Source organism: Girardinichthys multiradiatus, chromosome 18, assembly GCF_021462225.1.
Source record: "Girardinichthys multiradiatus isolate DD_20200921_A chromosome 18, DD_fGirMul_XY1, whole genome shotgun sequence".
Classification (NCBI taxonomy): Eukaryota; Metazoa; Chordata; class Actinopteri; order Cyprinodontiformes; family Goodeidae; genus Girardinichthys; species Girardinichthys multiradiatus.
In genome coordinates this window covers 24,156,074-24,181,241 of record NC_061810.1, presented here as the reverse complement: position 1 = coordinate 24,181,241, position 25,168 = coordinate 24,156,074, and the positions used below count along the sequence as shown (strand labels likewise).

At 38.4% G+C, this 25,168-nt stretch overlaps 2 protein-coding genes across 3 annotated transcripts in view; both read right to left on the bottom strand.

The window, feature by feature from the left end:
- The window catches only part of relt (RELT TNF receptor), a 39,885-nt gene extending 31,591 nt beyond the window's left edge, over window positions 1-8,294 (bottom strand). For both annotated transcript variants that reach the window (XM_047390910.1, XM_047390912.1), the window contains exon 1: window positions 8,122-8,294. The gene's annotated coding sequence lies outside the window, so the exon portion shown is untranslated. The remainder of the gene's footprint in view (window positions 1-8,121) is intronic.
- A 7,492-nt stretch (window positions 8,295-15,786) lies between these two features.
- LOC124883882 (rho guanine nucleotide exchange factor 17-like) overlaps window positions 15,787-25,168 on the bottom strand; it is an 82,113-nt gene continuing 72,731 nt past the window's right edge. The window contains exons 14-24 of the mRNA XM_047391323.1: window positions 25,028-25,131; window positions 22,936-23,045; window positions 22,189-22,308; window positions 21,840-22,107; window positions 21,527-21,613; window positions 21,316-21,383; window positions 21,067-21,215; window positions 20,782-20,956; window positions 19,632-19,727; window positions 19,164-19,346; window positions 15,787-18,985 (exon numbers count right to left, since the gene is read on the bottom strand). Coding sequence (XP_047247279.1) covers window positions 18,777-18,985; window positions 19,164-19,346; window positions 19,632-19,727; window positions 20,782-20,956; window positions 21,067-21,215; window positions 21,316-21,383; window positions 21,527-21,613; window positions 21,840-22,107; window positions 22,189-22,308; window positions 22,936-23,045; window positions 25,028-25,131 — 1,569 coding nt within the window. The 3' untranslated portion in view covers window positions 15,787-18,776. The remainder of the gene's footprint in view (window positions 18,986-19,163; window positions 19,347-19,631; window positions 19,728-20,781; window positions 20,957-21,066; window positions 21,216-21,315; window positions 21,384-21,526; window positions 21,614-21,839; window positions 22,108-22,188; window positions 22,309-22,935; window positions 23,046-25,027; window positions 25,132-25,168) is intronic.

Genomic DNA, 25,168 nt, shown 5'->3' with positions numbered 1-25,168 from the left:
CTGAGGACTCCAAAACACTTTACACTACAATCAGTCATCCACTCATTCATGCACACATTTACACACTGACAGTGGTAGGCTACACTGTATCCACAGCAGCCCTGGGGGAAACACACAGAAGTGGGACTGCCATTCAATTGGCACCACCGGGCCATCTGACCACCATCAGCAGGCAAGGCGGGTGAACGGACGGAGGGAGGTTCGAACCAACTACCCACTGGTTACAGAACCTACTACATGAGCCACAGTCACCCCAGCAATGCTACCTCTATAATGCTTCTGTTGCTATCAACTCCAGTACGGTCAGCAGCAGTATGTGTACGGGCAGTGCAAAGTTTCTCACCCTGCCCCACTCAAAGAAGGCACCAGCACCAACCAGAGTTCCAACGAGACTGCTCTTGGAAACCTAAAGCAGCTACTGAGCCAATCACCATATAGGTCAGAAAATCCTTTCAGAGGAGCACCCTGGATTTTCCTAATGCAGTCTTGCCAATCAGTTGCACTCCACTGGGCCATTTTTTAGGCACCAACTGCTGAAAAATACCACAAGACTTGCTGTTCTGTTCTAGTCATCAAACCAACAGAATTTAAACCTTTATCAGTGTACCTCAATTAGTAACTTCTTCCTCTGTGATAAATCTGCTGTTTTTGATAAGACAGCCAATGGTCCTCAAAAAAAGAAGAACTATCAAAAGCAAATGTATCTGATTTAAATAATATTGACAGAGGCAAAGCAATATAATTTTACAACCCTGTTATTTGTCCCCAAAATGCAAAAAACAACCACAGACAAACACAACATTTATATTAAAATATACTGAAAGTTCTTTAAATGGACTACTTTGAATTTGATCCAATAATTTTAGCGAACACAAATGAGAGGTTTTGTTTCCTGCATTGCTCTGCTACACTGCCATTACTTCGTGGGCTATCTGGGACACTTCACATATAAGGGACTGCATACTCATCAAAAAATGACACATACACACACACATCTTGGCTTTGTCACTCACTTGTGTCTTGTCAAAGAGCCTGGTCTGGATATGCTATATGATTTGCTCTGGCAGCTAAAAGTCGGCAGCAGATCACTAGCAGGTCATTTGGGATATTGGGGTTATTCCCAGAACTGCCTGCTGTTTACCAGAGTCTGCGTTTTCTTCTTTTTTTAAATAACTGTGTTAGTCAAGAGCATCAGTAGACCATGACAGGGAAGATGGATCAAAAAGAAAGGAGAGGTCATAAGGCCAAGCAAGTTCTGCTTTCACTCTGAAGGAATTGGTTACAGAGGTTTCAGAACTACTTCACAACTTATGAACTACATCAGAAATAGTAATGCAGTCTAAAAAAATAAAACCCTTATGCTAAAAAAAATTATGTATAATTTTAAAAGTATGGGGGGTATTTCCTTCTATAGAGCAGTCTGGTGCAACTAATCAGAGTTTATTACCAAAAGGAAAATTAACCACACATTTTTCCTCACTGTGTATAAACTGCTGCAGAAACTCTCTTCCTCTCCTCCCAACCCTAAAGTTTTACTTTGCGACTTTACTTTGGGTTTTGTAATTACAGATCTTTAAAATATTAGATATGTTAAAAAGCCTATAACTCATTTTTGACAGTTGTTTATGTGGGAGGAATCCTCATGTTTTTTTGCCAAATTTAATTAGGAAATATAATCTTTCTTTTCTTTTTACAAAACAAAAAACAAGAAAAATTTAGAAAAGCACTCAGAACACAGAGCCAAGGCAATAGAGACATTGATGCAACTCAGCCTTTTGATGAGCTATACTCTGAAGGTCTTCGGGCCACCTTTTGTCAGCTGTCTTAATACGTATCTTGTCTGAACATTTCATCCAAATCCGTTAATAACCTTTTGAGATATTTTGCAGACAGACAGATAGAAGCCAACAAACACATAACCTCCTTGCCGGAGGTAACAAGCAGAAAAATAATCAATGCTTCCTTGAGTCGTAAATGGCTTTTGTGTACACATTATTCACATTATTTCTTAAGTGAATAAAATAAACTTTTCCTGAAAATGAAATGCTGTCATCATATATATTATTGCTGTATTGGTTCTGAGCTTTTCATGATGCATCTGAACTGCTGAATGATTAAAATATATATATATATATATATATATATATATATATATATATTGCCACCTAGCTAGGTTTTTAGGCTGGGTATCTGACCACTCTTCTTATCAGACATTGTAGTGCTTATTTAAAATGATCTTTTGCAGTGCGAAGGACCTAACTTTTAAGTATAGTCCATACATTTTCAACAAGGATAAGGCAGGCACCTTTCCAAAAGCTTCTGCTGTATCTGTTTTAAAACAACATTTAACTGTCACTCTAAGAGAAGGGGAAATAGCTTAGGATGAACCAAGGCTCAAACCTACCAAAAACTGGAAGATGCTGGAACACCAGTGTTATGGCCCACAATATAGTAAGTTTATAACACCATGGACTGAGAGGATAACAAAGAAGAAAGGCCTTGTTACAAAACTGACATCTTCAAGCTGGACTGACAATGGCTGTGGCCCACGTGAACGAGCTACATGCCTTTTGGAGAAAGGTTTCAGTATCAAATGAAACAAGGATTGGGCTATTTGGACGCAATCACAAAAAGCATGTTTGGAGCAGTCAAGGTAAGGATTTCAAACCTAAAAAGATTGCACTGACAATCAAGCATAGTCATGGCAGCATCATGCCGAGGGTCTAGTTTGCCGCTGGTGGTACATTAAGAGGATAGATTAATTCTTCAACTACCCCCATAAACAGGGCAATAGATGGAGATTATTGGCTCTACCAACAGGACAACAATCCCAAACACACATCAAACCTGATTTTAGAATGAATTAAGCAGACAAACATTTAACTTTTTAATGGCCCTCATTTTAACCCTATTGAAAATGCATAGACGTATGAATATGCTTAAAGTTAGATATGTGCCAGTAAACCAGAGTGGTCAAATATCCATGAGGATTTATGCCAGAGACTTGTTGATGGGTACAAAAAGCATAAGGGGTTGTACATTTCAACTTATGGAATTTGATTCAGAATTTAGAAGGAATTGTTTTGTATGATTTGTATTATTTTGAGTATATGAGAAGAGCAAACATCTTCCTTTGAATGCAGCTGCTGTTATGTTTTTCTCAAGAAAACATGCGGTGAAATGTGTCAAAACACAACAGGCTCAGTGTGGGTAAACAGACATCCTGGAAGTTACTCATTTTTCACAGCCAATGGCGAAAACCCTCTGCTGAATGACTTGCAGTTTCCCCACCTACTGTAAAGGAAAATCACATGCATACAGTAAATAAAAGTGGTGCCTCTGTAAGGCCCTGTGAAGAAGAATGTAAATGCACGATCCCAATTTGCGCCAGAGGTTTATCACAGTTATAATTAAGCCCGTGTGTTTTCTGCATGTGTGCTATGAGGTTGAAAATCAGGAGTTGAACTTGTCTGCATGCTCATGGCAGCGACTGTTCAGGTTGTCCTGCTGTAATTATACAACCCTTCTCCATGCATGGATGCTGACTGGGCAAGCTTGGATCAGGATCTGTTAACTAGTAGTGTAGAAGGAATGTCTTTTGGCACAGAGGAGAGGCAGGCAGCTGAGGCACGGAAATGGGAGGACGTCGGGGATAATTCCAAACCACACTGGTCAAAAGATTGTACAGACGAATGACAGGATTGATGGCTTAATTAAAGCTCAAGTCTTTGACTCATACATGCCCTCGCACACGTTCAGACAGAGGTGAGGCAGTGCATACAGGCCCGCCTAAGTTAATGATCATCTCCAACCTCACAAACTCTTTTTCTTCAGTTAGGGATAGCACAGATTATCAGAGAGAGCTAATATAAAGTCTCATCAATAAATAACCCAATTCACTTTTACTGGATTTGCACTACTTTTTTTAAATGCATTTTCAGGGGCTTCCTTATTATGAGTCACTGATTTATTTGTTTTATTTTGTGTATATTACTCAAACAATCTTTAACTTTCTTTCTTGGTTTTTTTCACATCCTTTCTTATTTTTTTTCAAAAAATAACTATTGAGCAGTGAGGAAACAACATTTTTTTCCAACTTAAACTTATATTGTACATCTACTGAACATACCAAAACACATTAAATGCTCCTTCATCAAGTGAATCTTTGTTTCCATCAGCCAGCTCCTCTGAATCTGAGGCAGGAAAATAATGGGAATCCTCCCACAAGGCTGGAGGTCAAATTTTGTCTTAAGTGGAGGAGTTCAAGTATCTTGGTGTCTTGTTAACAATTGATGGTAGGACGATGCTGTCAGGATCTGTGCTTTGTCTGTTTGTTTGGTGCTTTTACTGTGCTTAGCCCCTGGATGGCATGGAACCTGGAGGAGAGGTGACAGGTGTTCATCATTCCCTTGATTACCTGCTGAGGAGGAGGCTGCCAGCTACTCACTGCCAGAGTCCCTTAGTGGATTACCTGAACCTGACCTTGCCTTTTTGTGTGGAACTCAGCCTGGATTAACCACTTCTGGAAAGAAGCTATCCAGCTCCATGTTCAAAGACTCTAGCCTTTCGTTACTTCATTGGACCACACCGGTTGGCAGCCTCCTGAATTCTTCGCTCCTTGGATAACCCTTCAAGAACCCTGTCCACCCTCCTCCTTCCACTGCACCAACTTCTGAAAACCCTGGACCATCTTATCATCCTGGCACACCATTATTCTACCATCATCTGTCTCACGGGTAAACAACTATTTGGTCTCTCCGCTTCACCCTCTGGCTGATCATTCCACCAACCCAGTATGGCTGAATTATTCTTGAGTTTTGACCCTGAGTATTCCCTGCTTACCATCCTGTTTATTTTACATTTGGTTTCCCGGTTCCAGTTCCCCTGCCCATTTCACTACACTGTAAACAAACACTTTACCGTAAAACTCTGTCTCCTGAATTGCTTTCTGCATGTGGGTCAAATCCGTTAAAAACAATATGACAGATGCAAGAAATGAATAGAAGGATTTGGTACTTTGCAGTAATGGGGGCAATGCCTCGCTCGATAGGGGTGAAGAAAAAGTTGAGCCAAAACGTGAAGCTTTTGATTTGCTGGTCCATCTAGTCCAAACACTCACCTATAGTCATGGTCACCGAGAGAACAAGTACACTTATGCAAATTGCAGAATTCAGCTTCCTTAGTTGCTGGGCTCACAATGAGAGATGGGGGAGCTTGAAAAACAGCCAAAGCTCAAGTCGGTTGCAGTGGTTTGGGCATCCAATCAGGATGCCTGCCGGGGTCCTAATTTGGAGGTTTTCTTAGCACATCTCACTAGGAGAAAACCCTTGGAAAGACCCTGAAGAGAACTATCCCTTCTAGCCTAGGAATCCTTGGCTATCCCCGAGAAATTTATCAAAAGGTAATGGACAGACAGACGATTGATGGATAGATTTCTGCCATCATCAGCACAATAAATGAGATACATATGAGACTAAATTTGTTAACTTGCAGCTAGCAAAAAGGCTTCTACCCACCTTTCTCACATTGTTTGGACTTAATCATAACTTACAAATCCTTAATTATTTTACTACAAAGCTACTATGATACCATTGTCCTGTTTTACTACTTTCCAAATATTTACCAAAAACACATTTATAAGCCAAAAACTATTGTAATAGCATGAAATTAAATCCTTTCAGATTAAGCTGGCTATTTCAAAAGAGCTTTTACTGCAATCAACCATCTCACACATGGTCAAATTGGAAATTTTGTGATGATTGTTTTATCCTCAAGCCAAAACAATCCAATAGAAATCTTATGGCTACATCAGGATAAAAATCCAGTATGTCACTGAAGCTCTGCTGATGGATGCGTGTGAATTGTGTGTGTACCTACAGATGTGTGCATGTGTGAAATAAAGAGGTCAAAGCATCTCATTGAAACCAGCGTGTTGGAATTTGGACTCAGACAATGGATGCCCTCCGCTAAAGATGACAATCTCATCTGGGGTGCTGATGGATTTATGAGTGTGAGGACACTCATAAAGTCAGTGGTTTATCATCCCAAAACCACTACAGAATGAAATGACGAATGATGAGACACAAGTAAGTTATTAACTCCAAGAGTTTAAAATGTTTTGGAAAAAAACTAGCTAACGATTCTTTTTTATTATATTTTTAAAACAATAAAAAATTTTTGGAACAGCTGGCCTCACTAAACTGATTAGACGCACTTAAGCCAATGAAACTTGACAATACAGTCAGTGCTAAAGTTTGGACTAGACTACACCATCATTAAAAAATGAGGAGGAGGATCACATGGCTTGTGAGGTCCTCACATAGACTGGCCATATCAATGTACCATTGGAGAGTACCTCGTGGGGAGTGCACTCGTGGTAAAGAACTACTGGAGAAACAATTATTATATCACAAAGAATGTATTTGTGTATTATTGTAATGTTGTCTGCTGCATGTATCTGAGCAAGGTAAACATTTCATACAATCTAACTGTTTATTATGAGATCAGCAAGAAGTTAAATGTTTGTGATTTTCAGACGCTATTGTCAGGTTGTAATAATTTAGTACACCCCTTGCTACTCTGGAATCTCAGAATCTCTTTCACTTAAAAAAAATCTTTTTAGATCCCTGTTGAATTTATTTTTATTTTGAAAGTATTAAGTTTAAAAATGTGTTTCTTCACATACTGTTAATGTAAGTAAACTATTCAATGTTTCTGCTTTTAACTTATTTTGTTGAACTAAGGAGTAGAAGTAAGATTAAACAAATGAAAACTGTCAAAAGCAGGTAAAACAAGCACAACACACAAGCAGGGCATAAATTCTTCGAATGAGCTGAATTCTAATCATCTTGAAATGGAAAAGTGGGTGAGCTCTGTGGAAGGAAGGATAGATTTCTCCTCATCCACCAAAGCCCTCTACAAGAAAACACTTTAAAAACATTTTTATTTAATTGAATCACCAACTTAAAGTTAAGAAACATTTAGAGGGTAAGAAACGACTTTCTTTTACTAACAATTAGCTTTAACATCAGCATTTATTCTGTGTCTTCACCAAATGAAGGATAAAACATGTATTTAACTTCCGTTCCTTCCACTAGCCAGAAATGAACTTAGAGTTTGACTGGTTGGCCTCAGAATCATGTTTTATCTGACATATTACTGTGGTGAAATTAAGCTATTATGAATAAAACACTGACTGGTTATGTGGAGAAAAGTGAGACTGACATAACTACTCCAAGATTTCCTAATATAAAGTATTTTTAGTGGTATGGTTTTTTTGGAGAAATCAGAGGGGATAAGAGTAACAATGCTAGTTTCAGCATTAAAGTTCACCATCATTACTTTTGTATTGGGTGACCCTGCTGTTATGCATTGCTGCCGACATCCTAGATGTAACATCATCCTTCTTCTGCAACTATTGGTTATGTTTTTGGTTGCCTAATCACTCATTTATCACACATTTTTTTGCTTAATATATTTATCAATTTCAGTTATGGAAAGAAATGTGCCTGAACACAATTTAAAATGAACGGTTTTAAAAACAACGATTTAAAGAAAAAGGCTGAAATGATGGAGAGTCATGAAAGCTTTCCAAAATTAGATAGAAAATTGAACAAAGAAAGATAAAAAACGTTTAAAATTAGAGTTTCATCCCAAGTTCTATTTTTCTAAAAATAATATGAAAGAACTGATGCGACGCACAAACACATTCTCTTATATAGTCATTTTAAGTAATTAGTGGGTTACTACTTAACTGTAAAACAAGTTGTTAAATGCAGAATGCAAAAATGATCAAGCATGGACAGCCCCCAACCCCATGCAGAACCCCATTCCACCCCAAAAAAGGAGCTGCTCAAGGCCTCAAATAACATTTTGCTGCCTCTGTGTCAAAAGGCAAATATCAGCCTTTTGCCATTACTATCACTGTTACAACTAGCTACGTTACAGCCGTGCAATCTAAAGAAAAATCACACCACCACCGTGCGTAAAAGCGGTGACGCCGGTTTTGCAGCGCAGACTCTGTGGAGAGTTACATCCCACAGGAGAAAACTTAACCCACCGGTTTCAGCAGCCCTTTAGCTGCTTCCTCCTATGTTTAAAGAGAACTTCGAGGAAACTTACCGGTTCGGTGAATGAATGTAGCTGAAATTAACAGTTAAAAACGAGCATAATCATGGTCGTCTGCTCCACCGGGCTGAGCTGGCAGATGCGTTTAAAACGCTTGATAGGGATGAAAACCACAAAGCCGGTGTAAGCTAGGATACCCCCTCCCTTTCTCTCTCTCTGCTATTGGTGTGTGTGTGTGTGTGTGTGTGTGTGTGTGTGTGTGTGTGTGTGTGTGTGTGTAGAAGAAAGAGAGGACACAAACGCTGAGCTGGCTCACAGTCAGCGAGCTCACAGTGCGTCACAGTTGCAAGCTGAAACCCCCGTCAACTGTGCGTAAAGCTTCCCTGATGGTCGGGATCTTTCCCAGGCAAGGTGGCTGCGGGTCACAGTCTGTCGCATAGAGACAGCTTGTATTTGTCACACAGACGCAGAAGCTCAATATCAACAAAATATTCAAATTTAGCCAAAGTTTGAGATTCAGATAGCATGCATATAATTACAATTGGAGTATATTCAAAAAGTAAAAAAAGAAAAGAAATACATTTTATGGAAATGATGTAGCAATTAAGGAAGGAAAATAATTAATAAAAAAATATTAAAAAAACGAAATAATATTTTTTTAATAAATAAAATATATAAAACAAAGTATAATTCTTTTTAAAACAATTTTCTAATTAAGCTGACATTTTAGGTCCAAAACAAACATTTACATTTTTACATTTTATTGGCAAAAACAATCAATTCACTTGAAACATGTTGGACAAATGACATTCCCTCCTGCTATGGTCACTCATTACTTTTTATTATATCTTGATTGACATTCTCACGAATTGCCCAGAAAAGTACAGAATTTAAATTCAGTCATATCTGATTCTTAGATGCTTGAGGCATATTAACTGGTTCCTAAGTGATTCCCAACCTCATGCAGTATTCTTCACAGATTCTTGTAAATCGTACTGAATTCTTGACATATTTGTGTGAATCAAGCCGAATCTAACGATTTGTCTTAATTTATTGTACCTGTGTAATAACTGAATCTTACAGCTTCACAAATTTGACCTGAATATTTGCAAAATTCAAAGAATCCTCTCAAATCTACAGAGCCTGGCAAGTGTCAGCAGGTTAAAGAAAACAAAGTAGGTGGAAATCCGTGCCGACGCTTTACTAAGCTGTGCTGTCAGTTTTGCAATCTTCGCGCATGGATTACAAGACGGTGTTCTCAGTTTCTGCACCATCATGGTTGTATTTAAACTGTGTGCTCCGTTTTGCAATCTATGCACGCAGATGACCCCGTGACATCTGATCTGAGATCTGATCTTTTTTTTTTTTTACCATGCACGCTTTTTTTTTTACTGACAGTTGCTGTGCTCCGTACAAATCTTAGCAATTCTTGGCAATTCGCGTTATTCCTGATCAGTGTGAAATAGTGGCTTTAAGGGGATTTCCACCTCATTTTTTACTACCATAAGCATTTTTTAATCCGCTCTTAAAAACTACAATCCAGACTCTACAGACCTGGACTAGATTATTCTACTCTACACTAAGAGTACAGTATTTCTAAACCAGTTTGTGATTTGTGAAACCTTTATTTGATCTGTAAAATCTTTATTATAAAGCTAGATGAATCCCCCTCTGTTGTTGGCATCTTTTTTAACTGGTCAAAATCATATTAATTCCTCATGTGCTCTAAATGTTTCATACACAAAGAATAGAATTTAAAGAGACCTAAAAACTGGCTTAAAAAGTGTGTGTGTTTATTCAAATGTCCATGGCTCTTATTTATTGTGGTTTACAATTATCAGACTATAAAGGTATGTTCTATCACCACTATACATATTCATAACAAATTGGGCTATTAACAGTGCACTGTATCCAAGCATATTAATACAAAGTTAAGTGGAAGGAAAAAGTACGGGAGAAAAAGGCGCACAAGTAACAATGATAAAGATTCAAGTGTTTGGAGGAGAATCACATGCAAAAACTGGAGCTGGGCGTCCAGAGCAAATGTTTACAAGACATAAGCTACAGCTGTAACGTTCCTCTAATTCGGTACTGAAACAGAGAGGTCAGAGGTGTCTGACCTGGACTTGGAAGGAACTGTTAATTAGTGGTCCAAAGTCCTTGTCAAAAGAAAGTAAATGTTGCATTTCATGTAGAAAGCAAGATCCCAGAGTCTTGAGCAAGAGTGGAGTTTGTTAAGATCCTGTGAGAAATTTTGCCTCAGTGATGATTTGAGGAGCCATGTCATCTGTTGGTGCTAATCCGCTGTCTTTTATAAAGAGGAGAACTCCCCTTTACCAGAAGACACCTTCAGCAGCACTTTGCTCAATGGACATCTGCATCAACCAACAGGGGTTTGACAAGACAGAGCAGATACACAAAAACACAGAGGTACTTCCTATACTAAAGGAAAAGTATGAAGTTAATGGAAGCAGCAGCTCCTTTAGTGGCTTCATCTGTAGAGAAACACAGCTAAATATATAAGCTTTAAGTTAATAGGAAAATCTATGCCATTAAAAACAGAGAACATAACTGAGATAGTCACATCGATAGCTCCTTTAATACCTTGACTAGGAGAAAGGCAGGGTCAAACACAGAGAGACAGGGTCATGCTTGTCATCGGTAGAAAGAGAACATGAAGTTATTGGCAGGAATAACTCACCTGATGGCCCCTATCTGGAACAAGTAACAGCTAAAAAAAAAACACGGGGCCGGATTTACCCTTAATAAAGAGAAACAACAAAGATGTAATATAATAATTATGTCAGAAATTAATTAGCAACCTTACACCTGTGGTACATGTCTGCTAAGGATGAATTAATCAAATGCAAAATTGGGTTGGTAATCAAAGGGAACACTTTTGAATAATTTGGTTGGAATAAGGTCTAACATACATTTGAAGGTTTAGATGTAGCCAACATAACTTATAAATATACAAGAATTTCCTTTTTGAATTGCATTACTGACATCATTACTTTATGATGTTGCGAATTATTCAGGTATACCTGCACTGACCTTTAAAAATCTTTGAAATAAATGTTTTAATTCACTTCAAACTAATTGAAGTTTTCATCACCCCTTACTTTGGCAGGGGCGACCTGTACGTTCAGTAATTTGGTCTTTCTATCGAAAATATAAAAGTTTCTACTACTGAGATGAAGCATAGATGAAGAGGACCCCTTCACATTTCAGTGTTGATCAAGATTCCCACTCCCAGTGAGTGATTTACAATACCAGTCGGTCATTCTGGTGAGACACAGATGAAGCTTTGTGCTGGTGTTTTTCCTGCCTCATTTAGCCATCATACAGATCTTCACTGTGAGCATGTGTGAGTCTTCATGAAGGAATGGTTGTGTTTGTGCCTGCATGTCGTCTGTTGGGCTTGTTTTCAGACATACACTGAGGGACTGTCATATTACAAAGAAATTCATTGTGGGTCAGTGGGCTTAAGTAAAAGGTTTTGCTGAGTAATTTTGAAGGAAAAAGCCACAGAAGTAACTTTGTGTGCAGGTGCAAGTTGCCTCTTGATAAATGTGAGGATGGATTTTGGTAAGGAATAAGAAAGAGGTCTTACAAGCAGCAAACCTGATCAACTTAATAGTTTTCTTTTTTAAGTATGTCTAGTTTCAGTATATATTACTGCTAGAAAATAATTACTTCCTCTTTTAATTGCAATGTTCGGGCATATTAGAAATTAGATTCACCAGAAAAAAACAAAGTTATCATACCAGGCTCTTTAAAACTTCCATTAAACAGAAAGTTCACATGCATGAAAACAAATTTTGCTATCATGTTTTCTGCAATGATAGCAATATCTGTGTATCATAGGCATTGTGATTTTTTCCCTTTAACAGTTAAAAAGTGATGTTTTGTCAGTTTGCTGTTCTTGAGCATTCAGATGTCTCTTAACACAATGCCATGAAGGAAAGACATCATGTTGTTAAAGCATTTGAATCCAGAAAGAGTTAGGTGCCCATCACTTTATCTTGAAAATAATTAAATTAATTAGTAGAAAATATACAAACCGAGGGCTGACCAAAAACAGTAGCTTTATTTTTAAACTAGATTCCTGATCTGAAATGTATATACCTTATTTGGATACACTTTTTAAAGTTACATTTGAACATACCTTAAGACCTTAAGACCTTTTGAATATCTACAAGTAAAACAAGCCAAATATAGAGCTGTATAAATATGATTCATAGCAGTGCAAACACAAGCATGGTGGGGGAAGGTGGATGATTTGGGCTTTTTTTAACATCACTTGAGCACCTTAAAGTCATCGGGCCAGCCCAGCATCCACTGTACTCAAAAACATCTGGAGAACTGATGGCCCCCAAAACTGTCATGCAACAGGACAATTTGTCCAAGCACAGCAGCAAATCTGTAGCAGAAAAATAGACAAAGAAAAGAACCTGATTGTTTTTATGACCTAGTCAAAGTCTAGAGCTCAACCTGCTCAGAATGCTTTAAATTGAAATTAACAGATCTGTGCAAAAGCAAATGCTGCAAAAACTCAAATAACTGAATAGAAATGAAACAACATGGAAAGTATTACTGAATTCTCACAAATTGACGTGAAAGACTGATAAGATCAAGTTACTATTACTTATGGGGGCTTTACAAATTATTACAGAGCAGAGGGCTTTTTCACAGATGATCAGAAGTTTATGTCCTGGCAGAATTGACAAATGGTGTGTATCATCTTTGAAATAACAAGAGCATCTTCAGAATTAAAAATATAAATAATTTACAAAAGGAAAATACTCATGATCCTGTACTCAGTACTTCTCTCAATTCTAACCAAGTACCAAGAGAAAGCCTCACAAAGCTGTTGTTGCTATAGACCACCAAATTCACATACTGAATTCTTGAATAATATATCCACAATGATCGAGAGAGCCACGGATACCGATAACAAATGGTTCATTTTAGCAGATATGAACATAGATTGGTTTTTCAGTAACTGTCAATAGTGTTTGATAGATATGACTTCTATTTGCAATCTTTCTAAAGTAATAAATGTACAAACTAGAATTTGTATTAATAGAAATGGTGTACAAAGTTTTACATGTATTTGTGTATTCAAATTGTGCTGACAAAGTTTTATAAATGACCTGAGATGTGTAAAATGGGATGATATATTACAGATAACACATGCAGAACCAGCATTAACTTTCTTTTGCAATTTATTTTCTGCTGTTTGTGATAAACATACTCCAATTAGAAGATTGTCTGTAAGATCCTCAAGGTCTCCTTGGTTAGATGATCACTTAAGAAACTGTATGAGAAATAGTAATGAAATGAAAAGGATTGTCGTTATAACAGGAAATGGTGCAGATTGGAAAATTTATTGTTCACTTAGAAATAAAGTAACAAAATTAAATAAACCAGAAAAAGAAAAAGCAATATTATCAAACAAAATTTGAGCAGTGTAGTAATAATGCCCAAACATATACAGGCGTTGGACAATGAAACTGAAATGCCTGGTTTTAGACCACAATAATTTATTAGTATGGTGTAGGGCCTCCTTTTGCGGCCAATACAGCGTCAGTTCGTCTTGGGAATGACATATACAAGTCCTGCACAGTGGTCAGAGGGATTTTAAGCCATTCTTCTTGCAGGATAGTGGCCAGGTCACTACGTGATACTGGTGGAGGAAAACGTTTCCTGACTCGCTCCTCCAAAACACCCCAAAGTGGCTCAATAATATTTAGATCTGGTGACTGTGTAGGCCATGGGAGATGTTCAACTTCACTTTCATGTTCATCAAACCAATCTTTCACCAGTCTTGCTGTGTGTATTGGTGCATTGTCATCCTGATACACAGCACCGCCTTCAGGATACAATGTTTGAACCATTGGATGCACATGGTCCTCAAGAATGGTTCAGTAGTCCTTGGCAGTGCCCATCTAGCACAAGTATTGGGCCAAGGGAATGCCATGATATGGCAGCCCAAACCATCACTGATCCACCCCCATGCTTCACTCTGGGCATGCAACAGTCTGGGTGGTACGCTTCTTTGGGGCTTCTCCACAACGTAACTCTCCTGGATGTGGGGAAAACAGTAAAGGTGGACTTATCAGAGAACAATACATGTTTCACATTGTCCACAGCCCAAGATTTGCGCTCCTTGCACCATTGAAACCGATGTTTGGCATTGGCATGAGTGACCAAAGGTTTGGCTATAGCAGCCCGGCCGTGTATATTGACCCTGTGGAGCTCCCGACGGACAGTTCTGGTGGAAACAGGAGAGTTGAGGTGCACATTTAATTCTGCCGTGATTTGGGCAGCCGTGGTTTTATGTTTTTTGGATACAATCCGGGTTAGCACCCGAACATCCCTTTCAGACAGCTTCCTCTTGCGTCCACAGTTAATCCTGTTGGATGTGTTTCGTCCTTCTTGGTGGTATGCTGACATTACCCTGGATACCGTGGCTCTTGATACATCACAAAGACTTGCTGTCTTGTTCACAGATGCGCCAGCAAGACGTGCACCAACAATTTGTCCTCTTTTGAACTCTGGTATGTCACCCATAATGTTGTGTGCATTTCAATATTTTGAGCAAAACTGTGCTCTTACCCTGCTAATTGAACCTTCACACTCTGCTCTTACTGGTGCAATGTGCAATCAATGAAGACTGGCTACCAGGCTGGTCCAATTTAGCCTTGAAACCTCCCACACTAAAATGACAGGTGTTTCAGTTTCATTGTCCAACCCCTGTATGAACTAATGAGTAGAGGTAAAGTAAATTATAGGTCCCCCTACATTCAAGTGAATGAAACAGTTCTTACTTAGCCATGTGAAATTTGAAATTACTTTAATGATGATTACTTAGGAAAAGTGAATGGGATTAGAGATGAAATGCCCCTAGTGAGGGGGAGACTGTCGCATGCAGTCTTTAGGTACTTTTCAATTTGAATATTGTTCAGTTATTTGGTCTAGTGCCTCAAAAAACATTTTGATAAACTGCAGGTAGTTCAAAATAAAGCTGCACGACTAGCAATCGGATATCATTCTAGAACAGATGTCAATTTCATGCATCAATACCTATCATGGATGAAAGTCTACCATGCAGACTTCTCTCTTTACACCATACCTGGACATTACATAAACCGTTTGGCCTTGTCTCACAATTCTTACCCACCTACAATAGACATGCTTTTAATACTAGACGAGCCTCTATTACTTTTATATCACCTCTACCTAGAACTAACGCTCTCAAAAAACAGCTGTGTACAGAGCAATTTGGAACATGCTGCCTTCTATAATTACATTAATTGCTGATCATGCAAATTTTTAAAAGAATCTAAAAAAATAAAATAATGAAATATTATTGAATAAATTGAATTGGTGAATTTATGCTCTGCTTTTAATTAATCTGTGAAATTGTAAAAATCTTTTGTATTTTTTATTCTATTTGTGTGTATCAAGGTATTCTGTAATATCATTTTGTAATGTTTGTAAAATGTTTAGGCAGTTTATTAGAATTTTTGTGTTTTTGATTTTGCTTGTGTTTTAAGGTATTTTATTATGTGTTTTATAATGTTTGTAAAAGCATGATTTCATTGTAATGTTTGTGGTGTGGACCCGAGGAAGAACAGTCATTACTATGGTACAGACTAATGGGGATCCTTAAATAAACAAATAAACAAAGAATAAAAAACAAGCAAAAACTGGTCCCAGTGAAATGATTTTATTTTACAAAGAGGAACCCACAGTGACAAAACAAGAACAGCTAAATACAGGAGGTAACTCTGATAGATTGCAGCCATGACGAGATGTCAACCAGAGGCAGAGAAAAACAGAAAGTTGGCAGAGCAAAAACTAATTGTCCATTTTTTCCTGTTGAAATTAGCAGCAAAGTAAACACAAGTACATTTTGAAGGTACTGTAAATGCAACTGCATGAATAAAAAAACAAAAAACTATCACCCTTATTTCGTCAGGGGCAATATATTTCTTACTTTGTGACAGGTCACACTTTCTTTATGACTGAAAGCACATGCAGAGTGGGAAAGGGGGCAAAATATAGAGACAAACCTTACACAAACATATAAAAATATGCCATATGATTTATATCAACAGTTGAGGAATGTGAGTGTACTATTTACAGAAATAAAGCCGTATATACCAATATTTACATCAATAAGATTTAGTTCACATGTAGTTTCCTACTAGTCAGTGAGAGTGATGGAGATGTTGGGATGATACCGATTACCACTTTCCTCCTTCTCTTGATCATGTTTAAAGTAATATAGAAAATGCTTCATACCTTCATATTTAAGCTCTAAAGTTTAATAAAGAGTCCGAGTATGTCCATTTCACTCGGTTCGATATGCTTCTTTGGAAAATACATCTTTTATAGTTGTGTTACTTCTGACAAATTCTTTTAAAACATTTAAACCTATTGAAACCATTCAGCTGAAACTATTCATTACGACTTCAATGCATAATCAGCCAAAACGACGGTTCTCATCAGAGAACATTAGAAAACCCAATACCACCTTTGAGGGCTTTTCTGCTACCAAGCTCCCAGTTTGTGGAGAAGTTCATTTAAAAGAACAGTATGTGAATGTCCTACAGCATAAATGTACAGCTTTTTTTTTTGTTTTTTTTGAAGTGGCAGCTTTTTTGCACAGAAAACACAAAAGTCAAAGTTTAGATTGATCATGCAATTTATGAACACGTTTTGTCTACATTACCAATTAAGGATGCTGTATGGATTGTTCTGAAAGCAAATGTTTGTGCTAGGAATGAGAAAAAAAAGGCATTTCCTTGTGTTCATTTTACCCTAATAACAAATGGACTTGAGGAAAATAATCCAACACTAAGTTAACAGACGCTCACTAGCTAGTTAGCGACTATCACAGCAGATAGCTGATCCTCTTAGTTATTTTACAGGGAGAAACAGCTTAATGGCGATGTATTTAGAAGTGGGAATACTGAGGTGAAGACCCCAGATGGCTGATAAAGTGCAATGAGGTTTACAAGGCTTTGAGGGATCAAAGAAAATCACCGCTTAACCGCCAAAGCCCGAGGTTAACTCCTACGAGTGTGTGTGGAAGGACAGGAAATGAAGGTCAACTGACTTTTACTTGTGTGAAGTAGCTTAACCTTTAGCCTTCTGAAGGCAGGTGTAGACACTACGCATTTGTCCTACTGACATACTAAATACCATACTAAATACTAAATACCACCTGTAAATACCAGGTGTTAAATTCCATCTGAATATGGTGTTTTTTGTAAGCTAATAAGACCCAACACATGACACAGAGCTGATGCAAAACTCAAATATGAAGCAAACTTGGCACACATACAGGCCTTGGAGTGACTGTGCTCTGACAATCCAAAATCTGCTTCCAGATACTATACAAGGCAAAACCGTTGGACATATATCCTACAGTGATGATAAGTTTGGTCTAGTCCAAACAACAAGAACCCTGTGTTGTGAACTGTTATGAACCAAGAGTGAATGGCCTGAGCTAAACCACATACTTTAATTTACTCTCATAATCAAGTGAGGGACACGGTTTTCATCATTTCCAACAGAATAAGTGAAAGCTACATCTTCTATAAATTAAGTGCAGTAAAAGAAGGCGCTAATATTAAAAGCATAAATACTGTACACGACTATCTTGTTCTGCAACCGCAGTTTAGCGTCTTCTATGAAGAGGCTCCGTCCAGAGGCAGATCCTCAACTAACTGACTTTTCATGGCAAAATAATATCTTTAACATCTACAAGGCTTTGGCATGACTGTGTTAAGGAGGAATGCACTTCTTTTTCCTTCCCAACCAGAAGTGGGACATAGTTTAAACTTAAACTGACAGCAAAACTAAATCTGAAGGAGCTAACTGAATGTGATTTTCTACAGAGATCATATATTTTTTTTCTATTGTTTAATAAGGCCGTGCATCATATATGTGCAATGTTGCACTGTAAAAAAAATATGCTCTTACTTTTGCTCCCTCTGCTGGAGGAACGGTGACATTGGCAGTTTCACAGCTATGATCAGCCATTGTGCAACAGATCACCACCTTACTGGAATCAGAAAAATCTCACCTTATCTGATCTTAAGGCTAGCTTTGAATTTTAGCTGAAAAATAAGACTAAAAATAAAAAAAAATATATATATATATAGCTAAGAATTTAAAACTACCGTTTTGAGTTATGTTACATTTATTGTACATTGTTACCTCTGATCTTCATCTGAGGGCTTCCTGATTTAAGTTAAGATAAAATAATGATGGACTGAAGTGTTTAAAGTTCCATAAAACAGAACATGCAATGCCTCAATAATCACCTCACATTACTCAAACCTTTTAACCCTCTAAAGAATCCAGATCCGCCTGTTTAAGTTCTTTATTGGTCCTCAGTTTGAAAATGAGTCCATCTTTGCAAATTTAATTAAGAACTTCTATTTTTTTTTTTGGTCTCTTTCAACAAAAACTGGAAAACACTCAGATTAAAATAAAACAGGCAAAGATGTGCACACCATCAGGAACACAACAATAGCGGTCAGTTTGATGTGGTCATATTCATTCATAAATCCAGGAGCGAACTTACAGCCGTGTCACGCACATAGAGACTGGTGGACCGAGCACAACACCAAAACAACAATGCCAAAAAGTGCTAGACGGAGATTGGTCGGACTGGGAGTTTGATTGTCTCAGACTCTCCAAAGCAAAAGGTGGTTGGTGCTATCGTCTCGACCAACGGTTTCACTGCTGTTGGTCAGTCTGAAGTCCTCATAGCCATCTCCGCCAGAAATGACGAGATGATTGGTCTTTGCAGGGATGTGGGTGGAGGCTCTGCGCTGTGTGGAGTCACGCCTCTGGAGGCTCCCACCATCTATGCTGCTGCTCTGAGACTGATTGCCTAGAGTTCAGAAGGAACAGGGTTAACTTTGTTTGATTTTAGGCTTTGTTTTATGATTTGAAACACTTAAGTGCAACAAAAAGTAAAAACCGAAAAAAATGTACAGGAAGCAAATACTTTTTCACTGCACTGTAAAAGTGGAGGAATCTTTTGCTAAAACAGGACATAATGTCAGAACCTGCGGAGTCCGTTGTTGTTGGAGGGAAGTTCATATCAAACCCTTCTGGTAGTTCAATTGACGTCAGGAACCGAACGTGCCCTGTGTGTCCATGAGCCGATCCCATTGGAACCAGAGGTGACTTCAGAGTACCAGCACCAGTTCCTGTGCTCACCATTGGGATCGCCAGTGTCAGGACCACCCCTGTAGAAGAATATTTAAATGTATGTTTCTCTTTAAGTTTTATATTTTGATTTGTGAATGTATGCTACAAATGTTGGCTGATTGTAGAATCACAATTTAAAACCACAACGTAAACTTGCAAAACACAACACAATATGAAAAACAATCCAATTTTTCCTTTCTGCAGTATTTGGTTATTTTGTGGTTATTATTGTGTTTTTTTATCAGTTGTTTAATTTGTTGTTTTTCTATTCTTCAAATTCCTGCTTTATTTATTTCTTTATTGTATTTTTAGTGTTGTGCTACCTGCACTGGTGCCGATCCAAAGCAGATCCTTACAGGCCAACAAGGCTGTGATCCTGAGGCAGGCAGCTTTGTGCTGTCTAATGATTGCATCTGCACCTGAATAAGGGTAAAAAAAAATTTAAATAAGATACGGGTTGGAGGGCCAAACTTATAGCCTTTTGGGGTGAATAGGACCAAAAATCTAAACACCTGAAATGCATTTATTCTGTGCTTTTCATAATAACAGGAAGTCATGTTCAGTTAATATTTTGGTCATACATACAGTGCCTTGCAGAAATTATTCATACTCATTGAACTTTAACACATTTTGTCAGGTTATAGCCATAAACCTCAATGTATTTTACTTGGATTTTTTGAAATTGTATGTAATAGACAAAGACTAAGTAATGCATAAATGTCAAATGGAAGGAAAATGATAGCTTTTTAAAGTAAACATCCGAGTATTGTTGGGTGCATTTGCCCACTAAGTCAATACTTAGTAGAAGCCTCTTTTTAGCAATTAAAGCTGCAAGTCATTATCAGGTAGGTATTTACATTCTATAATAATAAGCTCAAGCTCCGTTACATTTGATGGAGAGCATCTGTAAACAGACATTTTCAATACCTGACACAAATTCAAAATTGGATTTAGGTCTGGACTTTGACTGAACCCTTAAAAGACATGAGTATATTGAACTAAACCATGTTATCAGAGTTCTAGGTCTGACTGTCTCAGAGTCCATATCAAGGTTAGGTTAATTGGTCACTCTAAAGTGCTCTTAGGTGTGACTGTGTGTATGGTTTTCTGTCGTGTGATCAACTGCTGACCAGCCCAGGGTGTTCCCCACCTCTCACCCACTAATCACTGGAGAGAGCAGCAGCCACCCCTGTGACATTGCAAGGCTTAAGTGGGTATAAAAAAATGAATGGATGGACAAATTCCAACTCTGACTAGCTTCCCTGTACCTGCTGAAGAGAAGCCTCCCCACAGCATGATGCCATCACCACCACCACAATCTACCATAGGTATGGTGTATTACTTTTCCAGCGTTTTTGTTTGCAGACTTTGCAGAAAACAATACCTCATTTTTCTTTCATTTACCAAGCTCAAGGGGAATGAATACTTTTTGCAAGGCCCTGTGTACAACTGAAACCCTCTGTCTGTTCTCACCTGCAAGCATTTTGTGCACAGCCGGGGCCACATCCACCTCCGTCAGACTCTCCAAGGTCTGAGCGTGGTACAGCCTGACCTGCGCACTGCCCTGCAGCGCCAACCACACACCCTGACCATACGCCACCATGCACGTAACACAGCGGCTGCTGTCGGTGCCGACCTGGAACCAGTGCTGGAAAGGAGGGGGAATGGCAATGGTAATACCAGTGGACCATCACTTTACTCTTGTTTGCTATTGTGTTATTTCTGTAAAGACTTTATCGAAAGCTTTGCTAAACTCACCTCCTGTACCAGTGTAGTAGTGTTGATGATAAGAACCCTGTTTTGTGAGCCACACCACAGTTTCCCTCCAACGGGAACCATTTTGGTAACTGGACTACTTGATGTACCAAGAACTAACGTCTGGGAAGACTGAGGATCCCAGAAACTACCTGGAGATTCAGTTTAAAATGAAAGATGCAATATGAAAATCTCAATTCAGAACTTTTTTAATAAATTTTTACACCAGTTATTTTTAATTTTTTATCTCACCCGCTTCTCTCTGATAGACGATCACCTCTCCATTTGCTAATGAAACAAACACTTTGTTGTCTAAATACCTGATGTTAGAGGAAAAAACCAAAGTTGACAAGAAACGTAAGTTAGCTTCAAAGTGACTCAAGTTGTATTTCTAAACTAACAATCAAACATCAGACTTTTGTATTTAAAGATTCATAAGCTGTAACTGAAAAGGCAGACTTACAGTACACAGAGGATGGAGGCTGAGTGCTGCATCTTCATGCTATTCTTACGGTTTCGGATGTTGTCTGAGGACTGGTACACATGGATGCTGAAAGAAACGGAGATATAACAATTAATCAAGGAGTCAAACAACCTCTCCAGGATTGTACCCTGCATCTTGCCCAATGGTCACTGGAGAAGGAAGGAAGGAAGGAAGGAAGGAAGCAAGAAAGCAAGCAAGAAAGAAAGAAAGCAAGAAAGAAAGAAAGAAAGAAAGAAAGAAAATCACATTTAGACACTGGGATAAGGAATAAGTGAATAGTTTCTTTTCCTACCACCCATCTTCTGTGCCGAGCCACACTGAGCTCTGATAGGCCTCCGGGTCGATACTCAACAGATCTTCCAGACTCGCTCGGGTGAACGACCCTCTGGAAGATCGCCGCATGGCCCGGCCGTCCATGGTGCTCTCTGTGTGGGGGCGACTTCCTCTACCTACTCCTAGAACCCCTGGAGCACCAAAGGAGCTTGGAATAGGGAACTCCTGCTCCTCTTCGCTGCTGGTGGTCTCCGTGGCCATGTCCTTGGAGCTCAGACCCTCGTCAACTTTAAGATATGAAGGGAAGACAGCTTAATGAACTGGTAAAACTGACAGTTTAACTGGCCTAACCTGAAACAATTACTCACTGCCATAGCTGGATGATATGGTGGAATGACTGGCCTGACTCTGCAAAGTGGAAGAAGGACTAGGTGAATCCTCATCATCCGAGTCATCGCTGTCAAATGGCACAAGCTCCGTCCCTGGTCCTGGAAATTATAAACCAACAGTCTAAATTAATGTATGTTTTTCACAACTGAAGGTTTGACCACATACTATGAAAATTCAAGCTGAGTTCGCACGACTATTACAGACTCTCAAAGGTCAAATTCAAGCAGATAAGATCAGGTCAGATCTAAGGTTTAGTATCTTTAATTTCTCATTTGTCTTGAGATAATGTGTGAAAACATAATTTTTGGTTCTTTGAAATCTATCAGCACACCAGGATGCTGAGGAGGCTTGAAAGATTATCTAAAGCCCCTTTGCCATTGACGGTTCCAGCTCTGCGCTACTCTACTCCGCTCGGCCTGTTGGTCAATGTTTACGGAAAATCCTCTCAAAGATTTCAGAGCCCTTTTTGTTAAAAAGGGTATAAAAAATATTTAGAACACATTATAGGGTAAGTGGGTCAATAAATTAGCAAAGCAATTGCATTTCTTAACATCTAAACAACAAACAAATAAACCCGTTAGCAATCATGCATTTATTTTATTTATCTTAACTAAAATTTGTGGTTGCTATCAACCTTAAAGTTGTCCCATCCCCCACACAAACTGGGAGTACAATTCAAACAGGCTTTAAGCAACTTGCAAGAGGGTTTTGTGGCAGGAGCTGACCTGTAGGCTGCTCTATTAGCTCCAGAGTCGAAGGTGAGATCAAGATGTTGAGCTGCTGCTGGGGGTGACCCGGAGGTCCAGAGGTCGGAGTGGGTTCTGATACACGATCCCTGAGAAGCCAACATAGTTAAAGCTTTACAATCACCCAGATCTGTACTCAAATGTTTCTGCTTTATCAAGAAATGAATCCTGGGACTCTATACCTGTAGTAAATGCAGTTAATTTTCAGAATTATTTCACAGCTTAAACTTGGAGCCATCTATAAGAAAATATACCTCTATACACGTATAGTCTATAAGAACGCGCCTCTGTTTTCTGATCTGACACGTTTTGAATTTAAAACCTGTTCTGTTGTTTTAAACTGGAATGAGACTGTTTGGGCACATTTCTGCCCATTGCTCCAAAAGAAAATAAGCTCCTCTTTTGCCAGAAACATTGGCCTCAAGACATATAAAAACATCCGATGTTGAGTAGTCGTTCTTCTTCACAACATCAGTCTCTTAATCTGTTTTCTGTTCAGCTTGTCCCACAGGTTTACAATGGGATTTTACCCTGTGAGCTTAGGTGAAAGAAAAAGGTTGATTTTGTTTTTGAATTTCTGCCTTAATTTGATATTTTTTATAATTGTCCTGTTAAAATACCCAATTATGACCCATTTTCAATTTAGAGTTAATCCAATTTTTTTTATTTAAATGTCCTGGTATTTCAAAGATTTCAGAATGCCATAGACATTTACCACATTTCCCAGCAGCTTTGAAAAAGAGAATCTGGCCCACAGCATAACATACACTCTACCATACTTAACAGTGGAAATTAGACCCTTTTTATTATATTTATTTCTTGTTTTACACCAGGTCCACCTGGAGTGTTTATTGCCAAAAAGCTCAATCTTAGTGCCCTCTAACTGTAGAACATGTCTCCAGTTAAAGCCATATATTTTGTATGTACCAAACTTTATTTAGTTCTGAACTTTTTAACATTTACACCAATTATAAGAGGGTGGTAGAAAAGGCAGAGCATCCCACTCTAACAGGTCACAATTAAAATGTTAAATCTTATAAGCTGAGCTGAAAATATCAAATGTAATAGCAAAACATCAGTCCATGACAGCTAATACATATTGGCCATAATACGACATTGCCACCCATTGTCCATTCAAAGTCCCTTGTGAGATTACATGTCCATAGATACATTTCCAGTAAACAAGCAAGACCACCTCTGTTCTCATCATTGTGTCAATCAGTAATGAGCAAATCAAATTGATTAAAGTGAACATGAACATTTCAGTTACTCTCAAGAGAATATGATCTCAAAAATGGACCCCGCATCTCATGTTTTTCAGTCTCATTTATCAATTTGTACAAGATTCTTTTAAATGCTGCAACTTTATCTCGCTCTGTAGTCAATCTAAGAATGCTGGACCTTCTGCATGTTTCCTCTCTCTCATTATTACATATTTCACATTAAGTTTACTTGTCTATTCCTAGCTGGATAGCGGTCTTACAATGTGATCCATGGGTTAGGCCGACCTAACATGTAAAGATTAGGACAGAAATCATAATTCACTAATGTAACTTCTATGATTAATGGATCTTAATGGATCCTCTTTTTAAAATGCCTCAATCGCAAACACCAAATGTTTCTGATAGCGATGACAGGACCCATTGTGGTTAGCATGAAGATAATAGATCTAATGTAGATCTAATGGTTGTTGCAGAGTCCCTAAGGCTTCTCTCATTGCTGCAGGTCTGTAACAGTAAGCTTTTACCTCCCTTACATCCTGCTCACTGTGTGAGGTGGTTTGTTAAAAAACATTTAATTCTAAACATGGGATGTTCTTCCTTGCTGAATAAATGCACTCAGATTAAAAGGTGGATCTTTCCAACATGTTCAGTGTCAGATTTAATCATTGATAGATGATGTATTTTTTTTGCCTGTAGGGTAATCACCCACCTGCATTTAGGTAAATTGAAGTTTTGAAAACAAATTGGACATAATAAAACATTTTAATCCATTGTATAAGACTGCAAGGAGAAACAACTAACTGTTTCAAGGTTCCTTTCGGTGTTAGTAGTTGTGTGAGCACACCAACCTTCCCTTGAGTCCTGGAACTGCAGCAATACAAATGATCCTGGCTGAGCAGACAGCGATGCATGCCTCCACCGTGGGCTCATCTCTGATATTTAACAAGCAAACCTGGAGTGAAGACATCACGTCACTCAAATTGGCCGCA